General features: G+C 39.1%; 1 protein-coding gene across 3 annotated transcripts in view; it reads left to right on the top strand.

Moving 5' to 3' along the window:
* The window catches only part of EPSTI1 (epithelial stromal interaction 1), a 52,328-nt gene that overhangs the window by 8,667 nt on the left and 20,359 nt on the right, over nt 1–23,302 (top strand). For all 3 annotated transcript variants that reach the window (XM_042838940.1, XM_042838939.1, XM_042838942.1), the window contains exons 3-7: nt 2,363–2,421; nt 3,990–4,073; nt 7,722–7,795; nt 8,530–8,613; nt 13,196–13,269. In XM_042838940.1, the coding sequence (XP_042694874.1) occupies nt 2,363–2,421; nt 3,990–4,073; nt 7,722–7,795; nt 8,530–8,613; nt 13,196–13,269 (375 nt within the window). The remainder of the gene's footprint in view (nt 1–2,362; nt 2,422–3,989; nt 4,074–7,721; nt 7,796–8,529; nt 8,614–13,195; nt 13,270–23,302) is intronic.

Raw genomic sequence — 23,302 nt, 5'->3', positions numbered from 1 at the left:
CTTCCCTTCCCTTCCCTTCCCTTCCCTTCCCTTTCCCTTTCCCTTTCCCTAAAGGAGACTTGAAATCTTCATTTTGTTTGAACTTTCTTTTTTGTTCCAGTAACATGGCAATGAAACGGGCCTTTAAACATGGACTTTTAACCACAGTGGCTCTTTGCTCTTTGGAAAACAGAGCTGAGCTTTTTCTTTCAGTAAGTGTAGTTCTGTGTTGCTGCTCTCACCTCCATCTCTTTCATAAACTGATTAATCTTTACTGTATTTCATGTGCCATCCTTCTGAACTCCTGGATAATGGCCATGTTCTGATATCAGAAAAGTGGCCTCCTGGTCTTGAAGCCTTCCTGCCAAAAAGCAGAAGCAGACAAAGGAAATGATTCATTGCATAAAGGCTTGATTTGATGTCATAATTCTTAAACATGTGCAGACACACAGAGTTGTTGTCTCTTTAATTGGATTTCTTATGTAGAAAAAAAAATCTGTTTAAGGTATCAAAGTACATGTGATGACATAAAATCTCTACTGGTCTTTTATGCTGCAAATCAGTTGGATGTCTTAAATGTGCTGATGTGTTTTTGGAGGAAAAGTATGTAGTCTTGTAACTTAACAATTCCGGCCATTTTTTTCAGTGGCAAAGAGAGAACACTGTGAATGTTATGTACATTATTTTGTGTATGAACTGGAGAGAAATACGATATTAATACTAGAAACAACTAAGAAAAAAGCACAAAGCACTAAAAAATCTTGAATCTGATAAAGTGTATAACAGTTTGCATGGGTAATTTAAAGTAAATTCTGTAAGCTGCTATTCAGTCAAACAAAGGGAAATCTGAAAAAAACATCATAACGTTATTTGAGTAACAGTTGAAATTGTACAATGAATGCTGTAGGGGTCCTCTGCATGTCTGCAGCTCAGTGGAGATGCCAGTATTGACCTCACTGGCACCAGAATAAGTTGGAAAGCAGGGAAGGGACCACATTAAACGGCACCATTGAAGCTCACAGCTCAATCTTTACTAATTTAATCTCATAAATTAAATTAATCCACATCATCCTAGAGCAAGTCTTCAAAGAAAAAGAAGTAACTGGATATCAATACTTTCCTCCCCAAACTCTGAATTACAGTGATATGACAGCGGACAGCTTTTGCCCTTTGATCTCTGCATGATTTTCATTCCTGTTTGTAGCCTGTGTCTCAGACCTACTTCTCTCATTACTTTTCCAGAGCCAACTGAGCTCTCTCTGCTTCCTACCTTGTCCTCTAGCCACCCCCTGTGGCCCTTTTCTCTTTTAAAGAACTTGGTCTTCATCCCTTATTATTCTTTGTTTTCTGCCCTTTTTCTTCTGCTTTCCTCATGATAGCATGAAATAAAATACCAGTGCAGAGAAAACCATGCTGAATACTGTAGAGATGTGAGTTCTCCATGTACTCTGCTACATGGAGCAGCCACTGTTCCGTGCATGCCTGGTGAATCTGCACTCTTGAGGTTTTGCTTTTGCTGAACTGGAGCACTGGCAGTGTAAACTTCTATCCACACAATATACTGTGTAAATAAAAAACATTTCCTCCAAGTGGAACTGACATGCTTTCATCATTCATTTGATCACCTCCAGTCTCTAATACACTCCAAAGCCTGTCCTGTTTCTTTGTTGTCACATTAGATTGATAGCTCTTTGAGTCAGCAACTGTGTTTTGAATTCAGCCTAACGAAACAGGCCCTCTGCCCTTGTTCAGTGAGTTACACCTTAGCTATGACAGTAAAATAAATATGCCCAAGGAATTCCTGGTGCCAGACAAACACAAGTCTGACAAGAAAACTGAGGCTTGATCTGGCAGCAAGTCACCTAAGACCTTGACAAAGAACAGGACTTTGTGCACACCTTTAACAACTCTTGGACAGACTGCCTAAATCCTTGAGATCCCAAGTACTTTTGAGGTATGGGATGTGGCAGCCAACACAAATGTTCTTCCCTGCAGACTGTAGTCTTCCTTTGTGCTTGAGCAACCTGTGCTGGAAGGCGCTGATTGCCATGCTGGGGAAGTAGTCCTCTGAAGAACTTCTTAGCTTGAGGAAGTGGTTTGGTTGGTAATGGCTGAGATCTGAAGTCTGCAGTTTATAGTGAGATTTAAATAAGAAAAGTAAAAATTATGCTAAAACTTTCTGAAAATATTATCTTTGGTATTTGCTGTTAACTCCAAGTATATTCTTGAAGAGCTGAATCAAAGCAAACCCTGGTGTTGGTATAATATTGTTTGCTTCAAAAGCAGAGCACCAATCTCAGTGACCAAGGAAACCCCTTACAGTACAGTTGTTGGTTTTTTTTTGTAAACAAAAATAATAAGAGACTGTTTTCTTTCATTCTAGTTTCAACTCATATGTCTTAATAACTCCGAATGAAAGCAGAAGAAATCGGTTGCAGCAAAGTAAGTTGAGTTGTCTCATGCATTGTGTCTACTGGAATAAGTTGTGTGCTTTATTGCCCTTGCAACTTTTATCCTCAACTTTTCAATTATTTTTGTGTGTGCAGCTGTGAATGTGAAGTCAAGATTACGAGCACCTTCCTGTAGACTTTTCTTAAGATTAAAGTCTCATCTGACTCAACTGCATGCAAAGTAGGGCTTCTTCAGGAAGAGGTTTTTGGTAATAGCAGTGCTGTAGCTACTCAAACTGACTTGTACAATTCTCATCTGGAATTAGATCAAAACAATATTAGCAGGATTGAATTTAGCTTTGAAGACTCGTTAAGTTATAGGGAGGAAGAATCAAAATACATGCATGAAATATTTTTGAAAGCATTCTAATATAGAAGCTAAAGGAACAAGAACCACGCTGTTGATTCTTGAATTCTTGTTTAAATTAGATGAGATATGTTAAAAAGCTTTCATTGGCCAAAGTTACAACAAAAGAGCCATGAAAGAAATTCCATGTGCAGACCCGACCAAACACTGCAGTCTTGCACTCCTCAGTGTTTATTTGTGCAGAATATGACAGCTAGGGAGTGTCAGTCAGAACTACTCACATTTTGAGCCCTTGAGGAAATAATGCAATTAAAGCATTTCTTCTTAAACATTGTGAGTTTGCCTGAAGTGATTTATTGGCAGGGCTTCCTTTCATTGCAAGAAAGAAAATGAGCTTCCCCTGAATGAAAACATAACCCCCTGGAAGGAGAAATTAAAGCAGATCATTTTAGGATTGACTTTAAGAGCATAGGTACTGTTGCTTTAATAAAGGTCTGCTTTTACTTTGTGCTGCCAATGTGCAAGGTCTCAAGCATGCAGCGTTCTTCTGCCTTAGGGAGTAGTAGAAAATGAGGCCTCACTGAATCCATCTGTACCTAAGGCCTTGTTTTAGAGGTAGAATGAGAAGCTGGTGTCAGTCTTGGGCTCTTTAGAGACCTGCCCATGGCCTGGCTTTATCCTTTTAGAGCATTTGTTTGCTGTAGCTTGGCATTAGAAAATATAGTTCATGTGGTTAATAGGACTGAGCAACTGAGGTACTACTCTGAAATACAGATCTTATTTCCATAGTCTTTTTGGGCTTTACTGTTAAAGGAAATTGCCTATTTCTCTGTCAGTTGATTCTGTACAGCAATTTAATCAACCAGCCATCCCATAGGGCTGACTCCACAAGCCTCCCAACACTACCAGCTGCACTGACTACATTCCCACTGACTAGACTGGGAGCTTGCCACTCAGCTTGCTTGTGGACTCCTATCCTGACATGTCTTAGTTTGTAACTGAACCATGCATACTTCCCATTCTTATTTAAGAAACATGATTGGGAAGGAAAAAGTTTTTACCGTATGGTCTTGAGTTAGCAAAAATTTTGCTTCTCTGGTAATTTTGTAACATGCTGCAGGGCTGTCTGCATTCCTTGAGAACAAGAGTGACTGTCCTGGATGAGTTGTAATTGCTCCACGCTGCTAATGCTATCTGCTTTTTAGGATGGCTTCTAACTTCTATGTATTCGGGTTTTTTTTGTACCCACTCAGTTGCTAAGAAAGAACTAGATGACCTGGAGCAGTGGAAGGAAAAGCACAGGCTAGGACCAATTAAGTTGGCTCCACAGAGACTGGGTAAGTTATTACGAATTGCAAAATCAATACTTTTTTTTTTCCTGTATAATATATATACCATACATGTATGTCCTTTAGCACGTAAGACATCTTTCACTGTTTTTCTCACATGCTGCTAATTAATGAGATTCAGTGTCAATAAGGCTTGATTTGAGCCTGCTAACTGCTCTCTGTACTTTTTGATGGTCATGGCAATGAAGATGCTTCTGAAGCAAAACAGCATGGAATGTCACTCAAAAAATCTATCAACATTATTGTAGAAAATCTGTGCTTGATTTTGGGGAAAAAAGGAGATTGACGAGCCTGCCTGCTGGGAACACTGTCTGGTTGATGTCTTGGGGGTGATGCACATATGGCATTAGCGTGCAGGTGGACAGCATTTGCTAGAGACCCTCTGGTTGTCCATAAAAAATACTCTCTTGGGTTTAGGGCCAATGCGCGTGCTGGCTCCTGAGGAGGCAAAACTGATCCCTGCAGTTTCAGGCTTTTGCAGGCTGCATGTGCACAAAGCTCTCTATTACTGATTTTATTTAAAATAACTACAGAGGTACGTAAGTGAAAAACAGGATAAAAAGCTGCATGAACTTAGGTCATCTGAATTGAAATGATGCATTTGGTACAACAACCAACTACTTTTTTTGTTGACATGTGAGAGGAACTGTAGTAGATCTTTTTGATTGTAAACACTATAAAGCATTTGATATAGTCCTTTCTGGCAATTAGATTTTTTTTTTAACGAATTAAACAACTCACCCCCAGTCTTTTACATGGAATAAGACAGCAAGGTGTGCTGAAGCAGGAAGATTAATAGAAATGCTTTTCAAGTATCTGTGTTCAGACCTATCTTCTCGTAATATCTTTATTTAACGTCTTTAGCATAAAAAGTAGAAGTGGGTTGATGAAACTTGCTGACAAGACAAAACTTGAAAGCATCATTTGCACAGAACATGGTGAGGAGTTGGGCAGAAAAAAGGGATGACCTTGAAGGCCACCCCTAGTAGAAATGGGACAACATTCACTGTGATAAAGTGAATGATTACAGTGATGCCTTTATCAGTTTTGTAACTATAGAGTTCTTCTTCCTTCTCTTGGCTGTCGTAGGGGATTTTGGGAAGTGCAGTACTGACAGACCATTGTCTGGCTTGGCTTCCTGGGAATTAGGTGTGTTCTTTGCCATGCTACCTAAGATCAGTTCAGTGTGATTTTCTGCATGCAAACATTGATATGAGGTAGGAGTTGAAGAAATTTGAACTGATTCCACAGCACAGTTTTTTTTTCTGTGATCAAGATGACATTAGTCCCACATTTAGTTTACCCTGCAGTGTGAGTCCCAGCTGGCAGTGAGAAGCCTACCTTGCAGGTTGGTGTCATGCTGTGTTCCCCATGCAGTCATGTGGCCAGATGTGGACTTCAGTAATGCATAACAGCTGCTTCCTACCTGTGAGCAATTCCTAGAATATATGTTTGCATCCCAAGAGGACCACAAAGCTTATTACTGAGGAAAGAGAAATCTGAAAAAAAGAGAGTCTATGCGTAATGTCTGTTCAGAAAGTGTGCAGATTGGCTGTGTGACAGGGGACACAGCAGAAAAGCTTCAGTGGCTAAGGATGTGGGGAGTATTAACTTCCTCTGATTTCACCACATTTGAAAATATTCTGGTGAAAGAAAGCAAAAAGCTTCTGAAAGAGTTCAAGGAGGCTATATGAGCTCTTCAGTCACTGTCTAGCTGTCACTTAGAAAGACCCTTAGAGACTGATACACATGCATTACATTCAGTGCCTCTGGAAAGAGGTAAGGTGCAAAGATTATTAGATGTTAGGATTCCCAGAGGAACAAATCTGGAACAGAGGAGAGCTCAGGGAAGGAAGGAAAAAAAAAAGAGTAGCATCTCTAATTTCACAACTGCAAGTACTCATTAAGGTAAAAAATTATGTTATTTACTCAAAGTTATAATACTCATCTAGTTGAAATCACCAGAGTTCTTAAAGTTGAAGTTTCTTAATATTCATGCTTTCCATAGGGAAATAAGTATTCTGGAGTTCACCTGTATAATATTTGACTGGCAAACTTTAATGTGCCATGAAGGGATAAGAGCAATGTGTGATGCAAGTGCTGTCCTCTTCCACAAGCAGTAAGTGGAGAAAGAGATTATGCCTAATAAATACAATTGCCTCTTCTCCCATTATACAAAGCCAATCATAACATATTCTGACTTCAGTGTCAGAATATGCAGTGTCAGAATATTGCAGTCAAACCAACTTAAAGGAATTAAACTTGTCTGAAAGGCTGTAGGCAATGGCTGATAATCGTAGGTATTTATTTAGAGCTGATGCCCAGCAGTATATGCAGAACCACACAATGAATACAAGTGTGTTTAATGTTGCCAATAACAGGTGAGAAAGAAAGAAATACTGAGCATCCAGAAGATTTCAGAATTTGTATAATAGCAATTTTATTTCCTGTACCTGGGGATGAAACATTCCACAATGGCAACTGTATGCTTGTTGCTACTGTAAGCTTGTTGCTTGCATTCTGCATGGAAAGTCTTTCTAGAATGTGCACTTGTATGGAGTTTGTTGTATGCATAGGAATGTTTCCACGCTTAAGGAGTGTGATCTCCCATTTATTGAAATTTATAAGAGCATGTAAGTGGAGAACATTACTTCTAGTCTGGGATGATCCATTCTGAAGGATCTAGTGTGGTTTTCTTAATGTTTCAGGACAGATTCTATTGAATTAATAGTTACATAATGGGGAATTTCACAGGAAATCAGTAAGTGAAAGTACAGCCCTCCATCTCAGAATGAGATGGGGTCTGCTTTTGGGTTTTTTTTGTTGTTTGTTTGTTTGTTTCCAGCAACCTAGGGAATAAATTACTGGCTTTCCTAAAGCAAGAAAATCCTTTGAAAAATAATAAACCAGAATAATTGAAACAAAATCACTCCATCCATCCCTTATGCTTTATCAATTTCTATTTGTTTATTTGTTTGTTTTTAATTTTATAATTGAAGACTGAACATCATGACTAGAGGTCTAGATGCTCTCAGAAGAGAGCACATGCCTTTGGAAAGAGCACCTTCTGTTAAGAACTTATGAATATCAGGTCTGTAAGTAAAGGTTTTGATTTCCATTTTGAAAAGGGGATTCTTCTTCAAGCCCCAAGACGTTGCTGAGATATTCAAATGATAGCATCCCATTGCAGTTGTCAGAATCTCCATGCCCCTAAATATGATAAGGAAGAATCTTTTTGGCAATAGAGTTTCTGACTCTATACGCATGCATGACAAACTGCACAAAGGTGGGGTGAGGTAGGTCTGAAAATCAAGACTCATCTGCAAAGCAGACGATAGATCTTCTGCAAGTTGAATAGTTTTTCAGTAAACTGATCATACCTAGAAGGATATATTTGCTAGTAGAGTGGATGGCACAGTGGATGCTCTGCAAATAACAAGCTTGTGCTTTTGACGGATGGCTAAAATGATCAAAAAGGTCTCCTGCCTGTTCTCTTTAATGTCAGACAGTGCCTGTAATTATGAAAAATGTTCTGTATATGCATACATTCAATCTGTTATATTGCTCTGCTCTGAAATGATTGACATTTTAGCTTTAAATACTCGTGCAAAATGCAATTTGTACTTTGTTTTTAAGGTGGAAAAGAATCAGAGGCTCAAGCAAGGCAAAAACAGCAAATGATGTTCACACAATCTAAATACCAACAAAAGGTCAGTAAGAATAAATTTGTTTGTTTACTTTAAGAATTCAAAAAAAGCTTTTCATGAGCTGTTTCATATGACCATAAAATTACAGCTACTCAACAAAAGAAAGTCATGAAACCTAAAGAAAGCTGCAGAAAACTAGAAACAATTGATCTGCACGAAAGAAAATGAGAAATCTGTCCATAAATATGTAGCAAGCCATATCACAGATCATATCTAAAATGATAACCTGTACAATTGCAAAGCCACTTGCTTACACTGCTGTATCTTGCAGCATGCTGCCTGCAATTTCACTTGATTTCAATTAATCAATGCATCTCCCCAGTCAGTGCTGTAAGCACATAGTAGTTCCTGTTATAAAAGTTATAAATGCTTGAAAGTTACCAGTCATCTGTGTATTCCTTTCATGGATGACCATTTATCAGTGCCAGATTTCTCAGCCTTCCTAAAACCAATATTTGAAGTAATGGTTGCATGGTCTGTCTTATTCAGTGTCTTATTTTAAGAAAAAATTCTGGAAACTTTGATTGAGCACTTTGGAAAGTGTTTCTGGAAACTCTGATCTAGTATTAAATGTGGAGGCTGGTGGCCCTTCCTACGGCAGGGGGTTGGAGCTGGATGATCCCTGAGGTCCCTTCCAATCCAAGCCATTCTATAATTCTATGAATCATGAGAGTCAAGTGAAGTTACCTTATGTTTTCTTTATATGTTAAATATTTTTTTATGTTTACATCACATAGCACAAGAGAGAAGAATATATGAAAGCAAGAAAAGCAGCTGAAGAAGCCGAAATCCTGAAAAAGAAAGCAATTCAGAGAGAAAAGGTAAAGCAGTTACTAGAGAGTTGGAACCATATAACATATGCTCATTAAATGAAATGATGGGTCCTGTATAGCATCATGCGGTTAGAAAATCCAGTCCTTTTCTTAGTAGCTCAATGAAGAATATTTGAGCTAATGTTCTTTTGGGTTTTTGACTTCCTTTAGCTCTTCAGAAACTCAGCCATTTGATTGCACTCAACCTGAGGAGTTAGAGAGCACTGGGGTCAGGATAGGTGTTGTGAATATTGATACAGCTTATAAAATTGATTTTAGCATGAACTTTCTCTGTGAGATTTGGCTGTGGCAGGTGGCACATAGTAATCCTTAATTGCCTGCTGTACATATAGGAAGAATAGAGTAAAATTCATGCTGTCATGGTGGGAAATGCATTCAAAGCATGAAAAGGTCATTACATGACTACACTGTGCTGAGCACTCCCTGCAATGCTGACACCTCTCCAGCCTATGTAGCTTGCACATTCGGGTGCATTACTAAAATGTAAGATCACTTTTACTGCTAGTATTGGCCATATATTGACACTAGTGACTGCTCACTTCCAATTCTTCAGTTTTATTTATGTTTCTTTGTCTCTGAGTAATTCCCACAATGATTTATTGTCTTGTGCTCTATAAGCCTGTGGAAAAATTCGTTCATTACTCCTTGGTGGAGTCCAAGTAGCACTTAGTTGAAAATGTAACATGGAATTTAAATGAAAAAAGAGGAGAAGCATGGTACTGATGTGTACAGTAGTAATGAGGGAAAGGGAGATTTCAGGTTTGCAAAACAATAAAAATGATATTCTGTGTGGAAGCTGAAGGCTGAGAGTTAATTCCCAAATCATCACTACTAGATTTTGTGCAAGGAGGTACATAAACAAAAATAACCTGAATTGCCTCTGGATGAAGCTCACTCTGTTCCCAGTCTTTTTGTGGTCAGTATTAGTTTTTCGTAATAAGCCCATACACAATAACTCTCATGGGCAATAAGTAGTAACATCTGAAAATGTCATTACCAGTTACCAGTTCATGTATAGCTCCAGAAGCAATGGCAATAGCAATGGTAGAATGGGGATTTGTTATATTTTATTCAGCTATTAAATATATGTTGTTTGCCCATGGGCACTGGTCAAGAAGAATGTTGCAAGACTGCAATAATTTGTAGTTATACCTAGAAAATATATTGATGTATCTGTTTTCTTTTCATGCTCTTTAATTTCTTACCTTCACATCCACAGATTATAAAATCTTTATAGATGTTGTAGACAGTAAAACTGTAACTATCAGTTTCTTCTAAAGGAAAGTGCACATCTTTGCCAAACAAACTGTTTAATTTGAACAAATAAACTTACACCCACAAAGCAAGCAAACAAAACTAAGAAGCATGAAATGTCACCATTAACCTTAATTTGTGTGTTTGGATTGTCTTCTACAACAGTGATTGAACTGATGACATAATAGTATTTGACTGATGAAATTAGTATACTCCTTCTTAGAATATACTAGTATATTAAAAAGTCAACTTTGTATAAGAGAAGTATGCTAGAAAATCATTAAAAGGTGTTGATTTGGCTATTTGACCCTGCCTCCTGATAAAAGGCTCCAGAGACCTACATATGACAGAAAGTGAGTTTGAAACAGCTGGTTCTATAGGCACTATAGGCTTCCAAGAGCAAGTCTTTCTGCAATTCCACAAACCTTCTTCTTGCTGGCCAGTCTTTTTGCTCAACAAAAAACAGTCTGAAAGTAGACAGGGACTAAATGACTTTATTGACAAAGACCCTGAAACTTCACAACTGGAAAGCTACTTTGCCACCAAACACAAGCGGTGAAGCCCTACAGACTTAGAGCTGTTTGTGTCATTGCTTAAATACTTGTTTTGCACAGAAAAGCAACATCTATTCTTCTTTTATCTGTGTGATAAAAAATGAGCATCTGCCAAAGCAGTATTCAAATGTGGAAGGTCTGTGCGCCTGTGTGCAAGAGTTCACCTGCCTGTCCTTGGAATTATTTAATTGTGCATGAGGTTAGTTGCTGGAATAACAACGTTTGGCATTGACTTTGTCTCTCTCCAGCTCCCAGACAGAAGATGGATCCATCCCTCACCATTTTATATTCCATAGGACTAGTCTGTGTGAAATCTGCAAATCTCTGTGTGTAGCAGTGAGTGGAATTCAGGATCGCTTGTGCAGGCATCATCAGGCATCTCATCCTGCAACTGGTTTGATTTGTCTACAGGCTAACCCCAGACTGCATAAATTTGGCTTTCCTTTACCCTTAAGTTAGAGAGCTCTCAGAAATAATTTTACAGAGAGTTTGTAATGTTAGCAATGGATTTCCTGTTTCTGTATTTCTCCCTTGTGCTGAGATGTGTGTCTGATCTTCAGAAAATAGGAATACAGGAGAAGCAACATAATTTGCTCATCAGCAGCAGGCATCTGCAGTTTGGTATCTTTTTTTAGCCTTCACATGACAGATCTTGACCAGATTGAGCCATAACTTCCTTTGAGTCTTTTGGATGAAAGAACTTGTCAGAGTTCCCAAAAAAACAAACAAGTGGTTGAGATTCGGTTCCTTGGTTTTTAAACTTCATGTATTTCTGCTGTACATCAAACAGTTTAACTTCAGTGTGCTGCACATTTTTATTTCATTTCATTTCATTCAATCTATGTTCCTGTTATCCTGCCTTTGGCATTTCCTCTATATATTTTAAATGTTGGCAACATATGAAAAGATTAGAAGATTTGAAGTGAAAATGCTCAGTGTAATTTTACCACATGGAACTTTCTCACTTTTGCACTTACATTACATAGTAACAGTTCTGCCATCTTTAGAACCTGTCCTATTTATAACATACTGTAATTTAATTTTATTCTTTATCAAATCATGTGCTCTTTAATTTGGCTTTATTAATCATCATGGATGGCCTTTTTCAGGAATTTGTTAAAACCAGGCACTTTACAGACCTTCTGCTAGTGCTTTTCAACATGTTTACCTTCAATATCACAGCTGTTTCATGCTTGGCTTTGTTTCTGAAAGTTGTGCCAAATGTGGAGTGCTTTGGCAACCTCTACTGATAGATTGTCATTAGTTAGAGAATGTTGCAATCTCATTTCCCATCATTTGTATGTGTCCTAAACAAGGGTCTCAGGGTAAACTTCCACATTAGGAAGCAATTGCACCACCATTTTAATATGCTGGAATTTTCTTCAGGCCACATTTCGATGGGAAGGGAATAGGATATTTCCTTTTTTTTTTTTTTTCTAATGTAGTGGGAGTTGAGAGCGATACTGTGATACTTGAAAGGATTACATTTGTTCAAGTTAATAACAGTTTTCTATTAAAAGCTGGAGCAGTGATTTTTGGATTTGAGCTTTAAGGGAGGATTGCAATATGATGGCGGATCTTGTGTCAAATGCTCTTTCAGGCATAAAGGTATCAGCTTTCATGATTGAGTAGTGATTGAGCAAAGCATGGGAACTATCAGTGCTGCCATGAGGGTGTCTCTTACTGGCCAATAATAGATGCCAGTGAATTTTTGTCTTTTTTTTCTTCCCTTGTTGAGTTGCACATATTAGTGGGAGTCTTTTGCCTGAAAATCATTCATCTCTGACTGGGAGGTTAGGAGCAAAGAAGATGTTCATTCCTTGAACACTGTCAGAATTTACCCAGTTTGTGGAGTGATATGCTTTACACCTAATGCTCCTCACAGAACTCTCCTTGCAACTTCTCACCAACCACAAAGTGGGATCTTGTCCTCATAGTGTATCAGAACTAAAATCATGGCTTAGCACTTATGATTTGTTGCTTTTAATACCCAGAACTGTCTTTTGGCTGCTCTCTCACTGGACCTATCTACAGTCTAAAAAGATGTCAAAAAAGAATTGATTTGCCTCCTTTTGACTGAAATTTCACGAGCTACATACTGCTGCTTCTGAGGAGGAGTTCAAGTTGCCCTTCCACTGGAAAATGTTCAGTTTTATATTGAAGGACCTGATTTCTATTGTGATATTTAGATTTTCCCAGGACTATCGTGTGTCAATATTTTCATTGTCTCTTCCACTGCATGTGGTATCTGAGGTGGAATAACAATGGATAAGTAAGCATAAACTCTCATTCTCATCAACCTTAGCCTTTACTCAAATTGGCCAGTATGTGATGCTCCTGAAGGCCATATGTCTATGATCTTGAATCATTGTAATTCCAGTACTGCAGGATTATGATCACTTTTTGTGTTCTGATTCTCATCCTCTACCTTTTCACTTCTCACTGGAACCAGCGTTTCATCAGTCATTGGAAGAGATGGTCCTAACAACAGAACAAGAGCTGAGAAGCTGTGAGGCCCCTGATGAGGGCACACCTGCCTGTCAGGACCATGGTGTATTTTTCTGTTTGATTCTGGTCTTTTGATGAACTTACTAGGAGTTATTTGGTCATGTTTGAATACTTTAAAATTTGGGGTGGAGTCACTTGTGTACCCAATCACTGCTGAATTTCTTAGAATCAGAGTATTGAAATACTTGAAAAAATCAGTTTGTTTCTTTCTGACTAGAAATCTCAAATATATTTTCTTCTTTATAATGCTGTAGGCAGAGAGACTTGAAGTTAAAAAAAGGCAACAAGAAATGCAAAGAAGAGAGATGTTCCTTGAAGATCAATTTCAGTAAGTGAAATTTGAAAGCTCCTCCTTAAATTCCCTCATTTGCTTATTCTTTTAATTTGGGAGATTTGGGCTTTTTTTGTTTGTTTGTTTGTTTGTTTTCTTTTGGATAGACTGAGGATTAAGAAGGGTTTGGCTTCTGTTGTTTTTTCCACTTTTTTGACTTGAAACATTCCAAGCCTGCTACATACCTTAATCTGTGAGCTCTGGTTCAGTAAATTTCCCTTAGCTTCTCAAAATATACATTTTCAAATGAAAACTGTAGGACTTAGTGTTTTCTTTCTCTAACTGAGTCAATATGTGATCATTCAATCTAAGACTAATTAACCAAACATTATCTATATACCCACCCATGTATTTTAGTGACTAGTAAGGAAATCTAATCCACACTGGAAAAAATGAGAACTTCCTATATTTAGCATAGTTCTTCTACAGCTTAGTGCAGAGATATGTTGTGAAAATCTGTTTCCCAATAATCTCTCCTTAATGTAAGAATTAGATACGGCTTAACTCTTTATAATTAATTCTATTGGCAGTAAGGTTCCTGCCTTGTTAGTTCATTCTGCTCTATCTATTTATTTTTAACTGATCCAAACCAACTCTATCACATAATTAACACACCATGCTCTTCAGTCACCTAAAATTACTCACCTTTGTTTCTAGCATGATTGATTGCTCTTTCCTCCTCTGTGACCTTTGGAGGAACAACTTTTGTCCCATGCTAGAAGCTCCAGTTCCTTCATCATTTGCTGAGCCTCTAATCTACAGATGTTTTGGAGCTTTCTCACTGACCACTTTATTGACATCTTTATTTTATTTCTTCCTGTTTATCTTCAGGTAGGGCACTTTCCTAAAATATATTGCCAGTGTTTGTCTACTGGTATTTTGCAGTTTGTCCCTTCTCACAGTATGGATTTCCCCTCAGCACACCTTCATTTATCAGGATCTGTACTCAGCTCTGGTGAGGCTGCACCTTGAGTACTGCGTTCAGTTTTGTGCCTCTCACTGCAAGAAAGACATTGAGGCCCTGGAGTGCATCCAGAGAGAGCAAGGAAGCCGTGAGGGGTCTGGAGCACAAGTCTTATAAGGAGTGGCTGAAGGAGCTGGGAATGTTCAGTCTGGAGAAGAGGAGGCTCAGGAAAGACCTTACTGCTCTCTATAACTGCCTGAAGGGAAGTTGTAGTGAGCTGGGGGTCGGCCTCTTTAGTGTAACTGGTGATAGAACTAGAGGGAATGGCCTGAAGGTGTGCTAGGAGAGATTTAGGCTTGACAATAGGAAATACCACTTCTCTGAAAGAGTGGTCAGGCACTGGAATGGGCTGCCCAGGGAGCTGGTGGAGTCACCAACCCTGGAGGTGTTCAAGGAACGTTTGGATTTTGTGTTGAGGGACATGGCTTAGTGAGAACTGTTGTTGATGGGTGGATGGTTGGACTGGATGATCTAGTATGTTTTTTCCAGCCTGGGTCATTCTATGATTCTATGACTTCTGAACACCATGCACAGCTTTGTATCTCTGTTCCTTTATAACACCTTCATGCTTTTTAAGCCTAACCCAACCACAAACTCATCAGATCTTTCAGTACAGAATCCTCAATTTTGAGACTCTTTTCTATGGGGATTGTGAGGGTTCTTATCTTCCCATTTAGCCTGTTTTTTGCCTTACGTCTTACTCAATTGCAAATGGAGATATATCCCTTTCTTTCTCTCATCTTCCCCGTCTGTAACTTTTTCTTCCTTATGGTGAAAAGAATTCTGGTGGGATGCTTTTTCTGTTGCAAGTAAGCTTGGTCTTGTCAAAAGCAATCTCAAATGATACATCTTCATGTTGGACATTAGTCTCCAGGTGGTGTAGGGGCTTACACTGACAAGGCACTGGCTGTACAACTTTCTGTCCACTGATGTAAGAGAATCTCATGAGCCTTCAGCTGGAGCTGTCCCAGGAAACTAAACTGACTGATACTTTTGATGTTAAAAAAGGAGTGTGTGCTGCCTTGCAGCACAGCTTGTGTCTGACTATAAAAAGATTATTTGTATACACTGGTTATTAAACTTATATCAGGAGAGTCAATATGGATTTGGATGTAGATATGGAAAGAGGTGAGCTGAAAGCCTATCTACAGTTAATGCAATTTTGGTTAACCAAAAACCTTTCATATTGTAGAGAATAGTATTACTGCCTTCAGTGGTCTAATTAAATCCTCTGGGGGGCAGAGAAAGGAGGGTCTTGGGCAGTGGATTAACCATCAGATATTGTTGAGGTCATATTGCTAAAATACATTTCTGTTTTGGAATACAGTATCCTGTAGTAACAGGAAAATGCTGTGTGACATCTTGGATCTTGTAAAGTAACTCCATTTATAAACTGCTAGTTATTAGAGACATGTCTGCAGAGAAATGTTAAAGCAGTTGTGTGCTTTTGCATACTTTGCAAAATAGAGAGATTCATTACTTCCATCATTTGAGAATTATGTCATTTGAGAATTATATCATTATGTCTAGCAGCAAAACAAACAAATATGAGGTTGTGCCCCTTTCCTCGCTGTCTCTTCTAGGAATAGTTTGATCTCCTTCCCTGCTTGCTCAGAAAGGGGCAAGGAGGGTCGTGGGCTGCATATAAAGCAGTGACCTCTGCAAAGTCATGGCCTGTGGAGCCATTTCAAAAGGTAGGCTGCCTTATTAGTCTGTCCTCTGTAAGCACTGTAGTAGCAACATCACTGTTTCCTGAGGAGATCAATGCCTACCAGTGGTCTCATTAGCTGGGAAACCTTTTGAATTGATCAGCACATTCAGTTGTGTCTTCATACACAGGGTACAGCCAAATGAGTCCCTCTCTGGTATGCAGTGCTACTTCTATTTGATTTGGAAAAGCAGTTAAGGTTCTTGTGTCATTAACATACTCTACCAAGAAAGTATGATACTGGCCAGAAGTTCCTTTTTCAGATGAAATTCCTGTCACTATTAAAAACATGAATTTCTTAGTGAAATGCCCTCTCAAAGAGTAATGTGAAATGAGCAAATGCCAAAAAGAAAAATTGCCCACAGCCTTGTCCCCTGCCTGCAAAATACAGGTATTTCCTATCTCCTGAAACCTTTCTTAGCTTCCTTATGTAAAACTGGCCCTTGAAAGTCAGCTGTATGTGTTATCACAGTTGCTTGATGAAGTGTTGGTGTCTTGTGAGAATGAGGTCTAGGCACACATGCAGAGTATTATGGAAAAACTGCAAGTCTCACCCTGTTGAGATCAGCAGCTCCTCTGTCTCAGGTAAATGCAGGCTCTATCAGGCAACTAAACTGGATAAAACTCACAAAGTAGGTCCTAAAGTAGCTTTGTATAAAAAATCTGAGCTACATGCAGGAGCAGACTTTGATCTGAGGAGCTGCTGCACAGCAAGACTGCTATGGTTGGTGCTTAAAGAAGAGAAGAACTTGAGGGACTTTTTGGTCACAGCATTGCTGTAGTTCTGCCTCTCTAAGTATTAAATCTAGAAATTAAGAAGCACATGCACGTGTTTCTGCTGCAAGCTTATATATGAGATGGATTCCTTTATTCTCAGAAGTAGTTTCTTTGAAGCATTTTACATTGATGACCTGCAGTAGAAACTGTATTTCTGTCAGATTGTATTAAGAGATAATAAATGCTTTTGTAGCCCGTACTTAGCAATCACCTAATCCTTGCGAGGAAAGAACTGAGTGTACATTTCCAAATGGGAATGAAGAAGAGGTTAGATGGTTAGATGGCCCAAGACTTTTCAGGATGTCTCTTTTACTCAGGGAACAAAAATTGCTTTTTAAACAAATTGCTTTTTAAAGGAAAGCCACCTCATGGCTTGCTTTTCTCTGTGGCTTGTGTGAGTGCTCTTTCCAAGCTACGTTAATCTGAGCCTGAACGGCAGGATATCTCACCACAAGGTTTTAGCACAGCTCTCATAAGGTGCTTTTGCTTAATTTGGATTTGATTTGCCAGAAGCTGTGGTGTTGGGTGTACACCACCACAAATCTAATACTGATTTATGTAAAGAGAAAAGCAGTCTAGTGCATACGGTTTTGTTAATGGCACATGATGGCCTTCGTATTGCTTCATCCTTCTCTTTGTTACATGCTTATCTCCCTGTTTTTATGAAGGTTGTACTCCTGTTGAAATTTCTGGCACTGTTGCTCTCTGGTACATGTGTGCACTTGATATACACAGAATTTGGAGCTGGAAACACAGTTTGCCACAGTACCTCTGAGTGCATATTCCAAACATAGTGCAGGAGTTTCACCAAACCAAGCTGATATACACTTGCCTGCCAAAGCAGTTTTCTCCAAGTCATAAAATGCAAGAAAATAAAACCTGAATCAAAGCAGAATTTTTATTTATTTCTCTATTTTTACAGGATAAATACTCATGTCCTTGCCAGTTTTCAGTCCTCTATGATGTGTGGTTCAAACAGCAGGCTGGTAACAAATTTTCCCCACAGAAGTGCAAATGTAAACCTGACCAGACTTTTAATATAGGTTGCTAAAGAGAGTGAAAGAGGGCTCACACAAAAAGGTTTGCAGCCTTGAGAATCTTTTGTTTGCTCTTTTCCACCACAATGGTCTCCGTTTTGTTCATTTGCTCCTGATTATTTTAAGCATTGTCAATTATTTAGCTAACAGGCAGAAAACTAGGCTTTTATAGACATCTAAAGGGACTCTCCTGAGTGTAATAATGAAGGCAGTTTATTGAATGCCTGTGAGGTTGCTTTCTAATTGTATACATTAATCTGCCCATGCAAGCTGGCTGAAAATATAGAAGCAGATTGCACATACAGATGGAGCACACAGAATGGAAGATCTATGCAATAGACTTATACAAAACTGCATTTTCCTTAAAACTGGATTTATGCTTATTGCCTCAGATAATAAATGGAAGTTGATGTCTAAAATAACTTCCAAGAACATTGGATGAGTTGGTGGGAGGAAAGAATAGCTTAGCAGTATTATTTCATTCAGTCAGGAAAACAAAAAAAAAGCAAGTAGCTTGACAGGAAAAATTAGTTTTGGGTGTGAGTGGGAAGTGATGAAAATAATTCTGCTGAGAAAGTTCGTATTTTTTTGAAAATTATTTTTATACTTTCTTGAATGTGCCACATTTTTTGTCCTTATCCCCTAAAAGGGGAACTCATGCCCAAGGACTTTGGCTAACAGCCAAAGGTATCTCACTTTTGATCACTGTTATTAGGTTTGTGCAAGTCCTGCTTGGCAAACTTGTACATTACTCCGAGAGAATTCAGTGAATACTTCTTGAAACTTGATATGTAGCTTTTGGAAGAAGCTGGGCTGGAAAGCAAGTGAACAACATAATCAGAGGATGGCCCTTCTTCCCACTAAATGACAATGGGGAAGAGCCATCTATATCATGCAGGAATTTAATGGGTTAGTCATTTCACACTGTAGACATTCATCATGTACCTAACTTCCAGCAGAATAGAATCCCCCCCCACACACTTGCACTAAAACATGTTCATCAACTCATGCTGACAACTTTGCACATAGCTGACATTTACTTTCACTTCTGTCATAGAATCATAGAATGGTTTGGGCTGGGAAGAACCTTTAAGATCATCAAGTTCCAGCCCCTTGCTATAGTCAGGGACACCTCCCTCTAGACCAGGCTGCTCAAAGCCCCATCCAGCCTGGCCTTGAATGCTTCCAGGGAGGGGGCATCCACAGCCTCTCTGGGCAACCTGTTCCAGTGTCTCACCACTATCACAGTAAAGAATTTCTTATTTGTATCTAATCTAAATCTACCCTCTTCCAGCTTAAAGCTATTTCCCCTTGCCTGTTGCTACATGCCCTTAGAAAAGATCGCTTCCCCAGCTTTCCTGTAGGTCTGCTTCAGGTACTGGAAGTCCACTATAAGGTTTCCCAGAGCCTTCTCTTCTCCAGGCTGAAGAGCCCCAGCTCTCTAAGCCTGTCCTCATAGGTGAGGTGCTCCAGCCTTCTGATCATCTTTGTGTCTTTCCTCCTGACCTGCTCCAACAGCTCTGTGTCCTTGTGTAATGCTGGAGATCCTGTAGCTTAAGTAAATAAAGAGCTCAGGAGCTATCTTGTTTTCAATAGTAATAAGTGTCCATTATCTTTTAAGAATTGTCAAGAGGTATAAGTTGATTTATGATACATAGAACAATATTGAACTGTTTTTTAAAGCACTGGCATTAAAGTTGGTATATTTTACTATATCCTAGCATTTCAATATCCATCAATTGTAGCAAAACAATTAACTGCCTCTGGTTTCATTGGGAGGCAGTAATGAAATTACAAGAAGCCCTGTTTAATTGATACATTTTTAATGTTAGTCTGCAAAACAAGCTTAAAGCCAATAACTTTATTTGCAGCAAGAAAAAATATTTTTTTTCTTCATTATAAAAGAAAGTAACTCTCATCAGTGACAAGCTTAGCAAGAAATGGTGTGTAATTCTTATGTGGATGAAGACACTGGGGCCTGCATCCATATTCTCATTCATGTCCCCAAAGGTGAATGCTTTTCAGGACTGCTTCTTTCATGCCTCATCCGTGGAGGAGTTCAAGCCAGGTTGGATGGGGCCCTGGGCAGCCAGATCAAGTGGGTAGCAAACCTGCCTACAATAGGGGGAATGAAACTTGATGATCTTTATGGTCCCTTCCAAGCCAGACCATTCTAAAATTCTGTGATTCTCTTTGCCTTGTATGTATGACGTGAATTAAGATCCAAATAGACAGCAGTGAGATCCCACTTGGCATACTGCATTGAGATGTAGGGCCTCAACATAAGAAAGACGTAGACCTGTTGGAGCAGGTCCAGAGGAGGGACATAAAGATAATCAGAGGACTGGAACACACCTTTCCTATGAAGAGAGCCTGAGAGAGTTGAGGTTGTTCAGCTTGCAGAAGAGGAAGCTCTATGGAGACCTTGTAGCGGCCTTCCAGTACCTAAATGGGACCTACAAGAAAACTGGAGAGGTATTTTTTATCAGTGAGTGTAGTGACAGAACAGGGGATGATTTAGATTAGATGTTAGATATAAATTCTTCACTGCAGAGGTGATGAGGCATTAGAACACACTGCCCAGAGAAGCTGTGGATGCCCCATCGCTGGAAGTGTTAAAGGCCAGATTGGATAGGGCTTGAGTGATCTGATCTACTAGGAGGTGTCCCTGCCCATGACATTGGGTTTGGTATTGTATGGTCTTTAAGGTCCCATCTAACCCATGACACTGTGTAATTCCATGAGTAGTTACGGCCCAAGTGATACAAGAAGTTAAAGTCCTTATTCTGCACAGGAGTTCCATCCTTTTGTCCACAATGAGATCAGTGTAGGTCTTCAGATTTTCCACAGTTGCCTTGCTGGAGTCAATTGCAGAACTTTTTGATTCCCTCCCATCAAGACTGGGGACCTTGTCAGAGCACGGGAGCTTTTTCCTAGGCCAGAGGAACCTAGGCTTACTCAGACTTTTAGAACGTTGTCTCCTCTTGTCTCAACCCAGTGGGAATGTGGACAGCATATGCATTTAGTCACCAAAAATATTAAATCCAAGTAAATTCCCTGATTAGATGTAGTTTTTGAGTACAGAGCATACTCCTTTAAGTCCTTAAATTACACCATTCTCAGTGGAACACCTAGCAGATTCATGTTTCTGCATTTTGTATTCATTTGTTGCGCTTCGAATACAAGTTTTTAAGTAACAGCTTATAACAAATGTGCAATTAAAGACTCTGCTTGAAGAACAGTTGTGAAAAGTAAAGCATTATAGCTAAGGGCCCACGGAAAGCATCTACAATATGAACTGACTTCCATGGTCATGCACTGTCCCCTCCTAACATGCTAATCAAAGATCCTGGCAAGAGAGTCATTATTTTTCCATGACAGCTCTTAAGAGTTTTTCAACCCCCAATCTTGACAGTGTTTCACTCCACCACAGCTGCATCTCTACTAGTATATTTAACACTGTCAATCACTGTCACTTTTGAGGCCAACAGGGCTAAGAATGCCTGCTGCCATTGCTAGCAAACTTTTTTACTTCCCAGAATGGGGCAATTGCATCCAAAGAGTCTAATGGGAGATATTTATGATTAATATTCGTTCCTGGACAGCAGCCAGGATTTCTCTGGGAAAGTGCTATTTTGAACGGGTCAAAACTATGCCAGGAACTGTTACCACAATACAGATGGCTGAGTTCCCATTGCTAAGAGTATTGCCTGATGCTATTAAACCAGTATGAGCATAACCTATTTTAATGAGCGTAGTAAAAGTCTTGTTCCCAACTGTGTAACAAGGAACAGGACCACAGAGGAACACAAAATAAGAACACCTCAGCTTAACTAGTGCTTCCAATTAGTCTCTTCCCTCCAACCTAATGCTTAGGGGCATTAGGAGCTCAGATTAGCAGCCTGTAAGGAGGATATCATCTTCTTGCTTTGTCTAAATTTTGTATTTCCTTCTGCCTAATTATTTTTTGAAGGATACCATTAGGCTGTTGTATAAGGATTAATTTTTGTTAAATTAAACTTCTCTTTCCTGAAAACTGACCATTTTAGAAGACCACATTTTACTAGTATTTCTGATTAGCCTCTAAAGTTTTAGCAAGTGAGAGTGAGATGTTGCTCCACCTATTTAAATGTGAAACACCTCTAGACATTTTGATGTACTGATTTCCTTCTGGAGATAATGCTTTCCTCTCTGGAACATTAATTGAACTGTCATATCTCTGACTTCCCCCTTTCTCTGCAGCATGGCTTACGCTAGACTTTGCATTATTATGGCTTTAGGATGGATATTATGAAAAATACATTTCAGACAACGGTTTGACAGTCTAGCAACGCAAGATGCTCTGCTGGGTTTCCATAGAGATGATACACTGTGAATTACCCTATATGACTGTCTTTATTAAGTTAGTCTCCAGTCGTGTTTGGGAACCTGAATCCATTTCTTTTGATAGGAAAATTTTAAAGCTGTGTAACTTCATGTGATGCAGTACACAAAGGCAGAACACATTCTTGCTGCAATACTCAATTTGCTTCCACTTTAATAATCATCTTTTCTAATACTGAAACTGAGTTTGCTCTACATGTGTACGCATACTGATCTGGAAAGGGCAATGTCTTTTGCTCTCCATTTCCTTTTTATGCAATTACTGAGAACTTCCCCCACACATACCCCCATACATACCCCCAGGTCATTTTTTTTGCCATCCACAAGGAATTAGGACATCCAACTATACCCCCAGTGGCCAGGTACTTCTTTTCGGAGCTACAACCTTCTCACTGTCCAGATTTTCTCTAGGAGTTGCTAGTCTTTCTAGCATAGAAATAAATTGATATTTTATTATAGGTAGAGAAATATAAAGTCTGCAATGTAAAGCTTCAATTTCCCCATATTCCGTGAAACCTCATCACTCTACCACTTACCTTACTTGGAAAAAAAAAAAAAAAAGTGTCTTGTTAAATCTTGAGTAAGAGGAGACTGTTAATTCATTTAACTCTGATGTAGAGGTGCTTTGTAGATCAGGGAATTTTGGGTTTCACTTGGTTCTTTCTGTATTCTGTCTTGGTTGAGATCTATCATAACTTGCCCAGTAGTGAAGGAGAGGGAGTGAACTGTGAATGGTGAAATTCTGAAAGCGTGGCTTGCCACAGCTTGAGCAAGCACTCTGTACTTACATAGGTAACATGTTTTTATATCTATAGAGTAGCACAGAAGAACTTGTGGGCTCTTTTGCTTTTTCTGCACTTCTCTTCAATATACCCTCTGACCAGCAGTCCGTTTCTGCAGTTAGTCATTGTCACTGTTTGACAGACAAGGCTTTTTCTCCAAGGTTAAATAGATGTCTTTACTATTGGCATCTTCTTCCCCACAGAGTTAGTTGGCTGCCCTGTTAGTAAAGTAAATCCTTGTGTTGAATCCCCCTTGAACTACCTTAATGCTTTCCAAAGATGTATACAGAAATAAAATTGGCTCTTTCCTCTCACTCTGTTCTTTTGATTGAACAGAAACTTCAGTAGATATGCCTGGGTCTACAGGTTAAGAAACTGA

The sequence above is a fragment of the Centrocercus urophasianus genome, unplaced genomic scaffold (assembly GCF_019232065.1).
Source record: "Centrocercus urophasianus isolate 14NV4802_14NV808 unplaced genomic scaffold, USGS_Curo_1.0 seq_9, whole genome shotgun sequence".
Lineage (NCBI taxonomy): Eukaryota > Metazoa > Chordata > Aves > Galliformes > Phasianidae > Centrocercus > Centrocercus urophasianus.
This window is presented reverse-complemented; position numbering and strand designations above follow the sequence as displayed.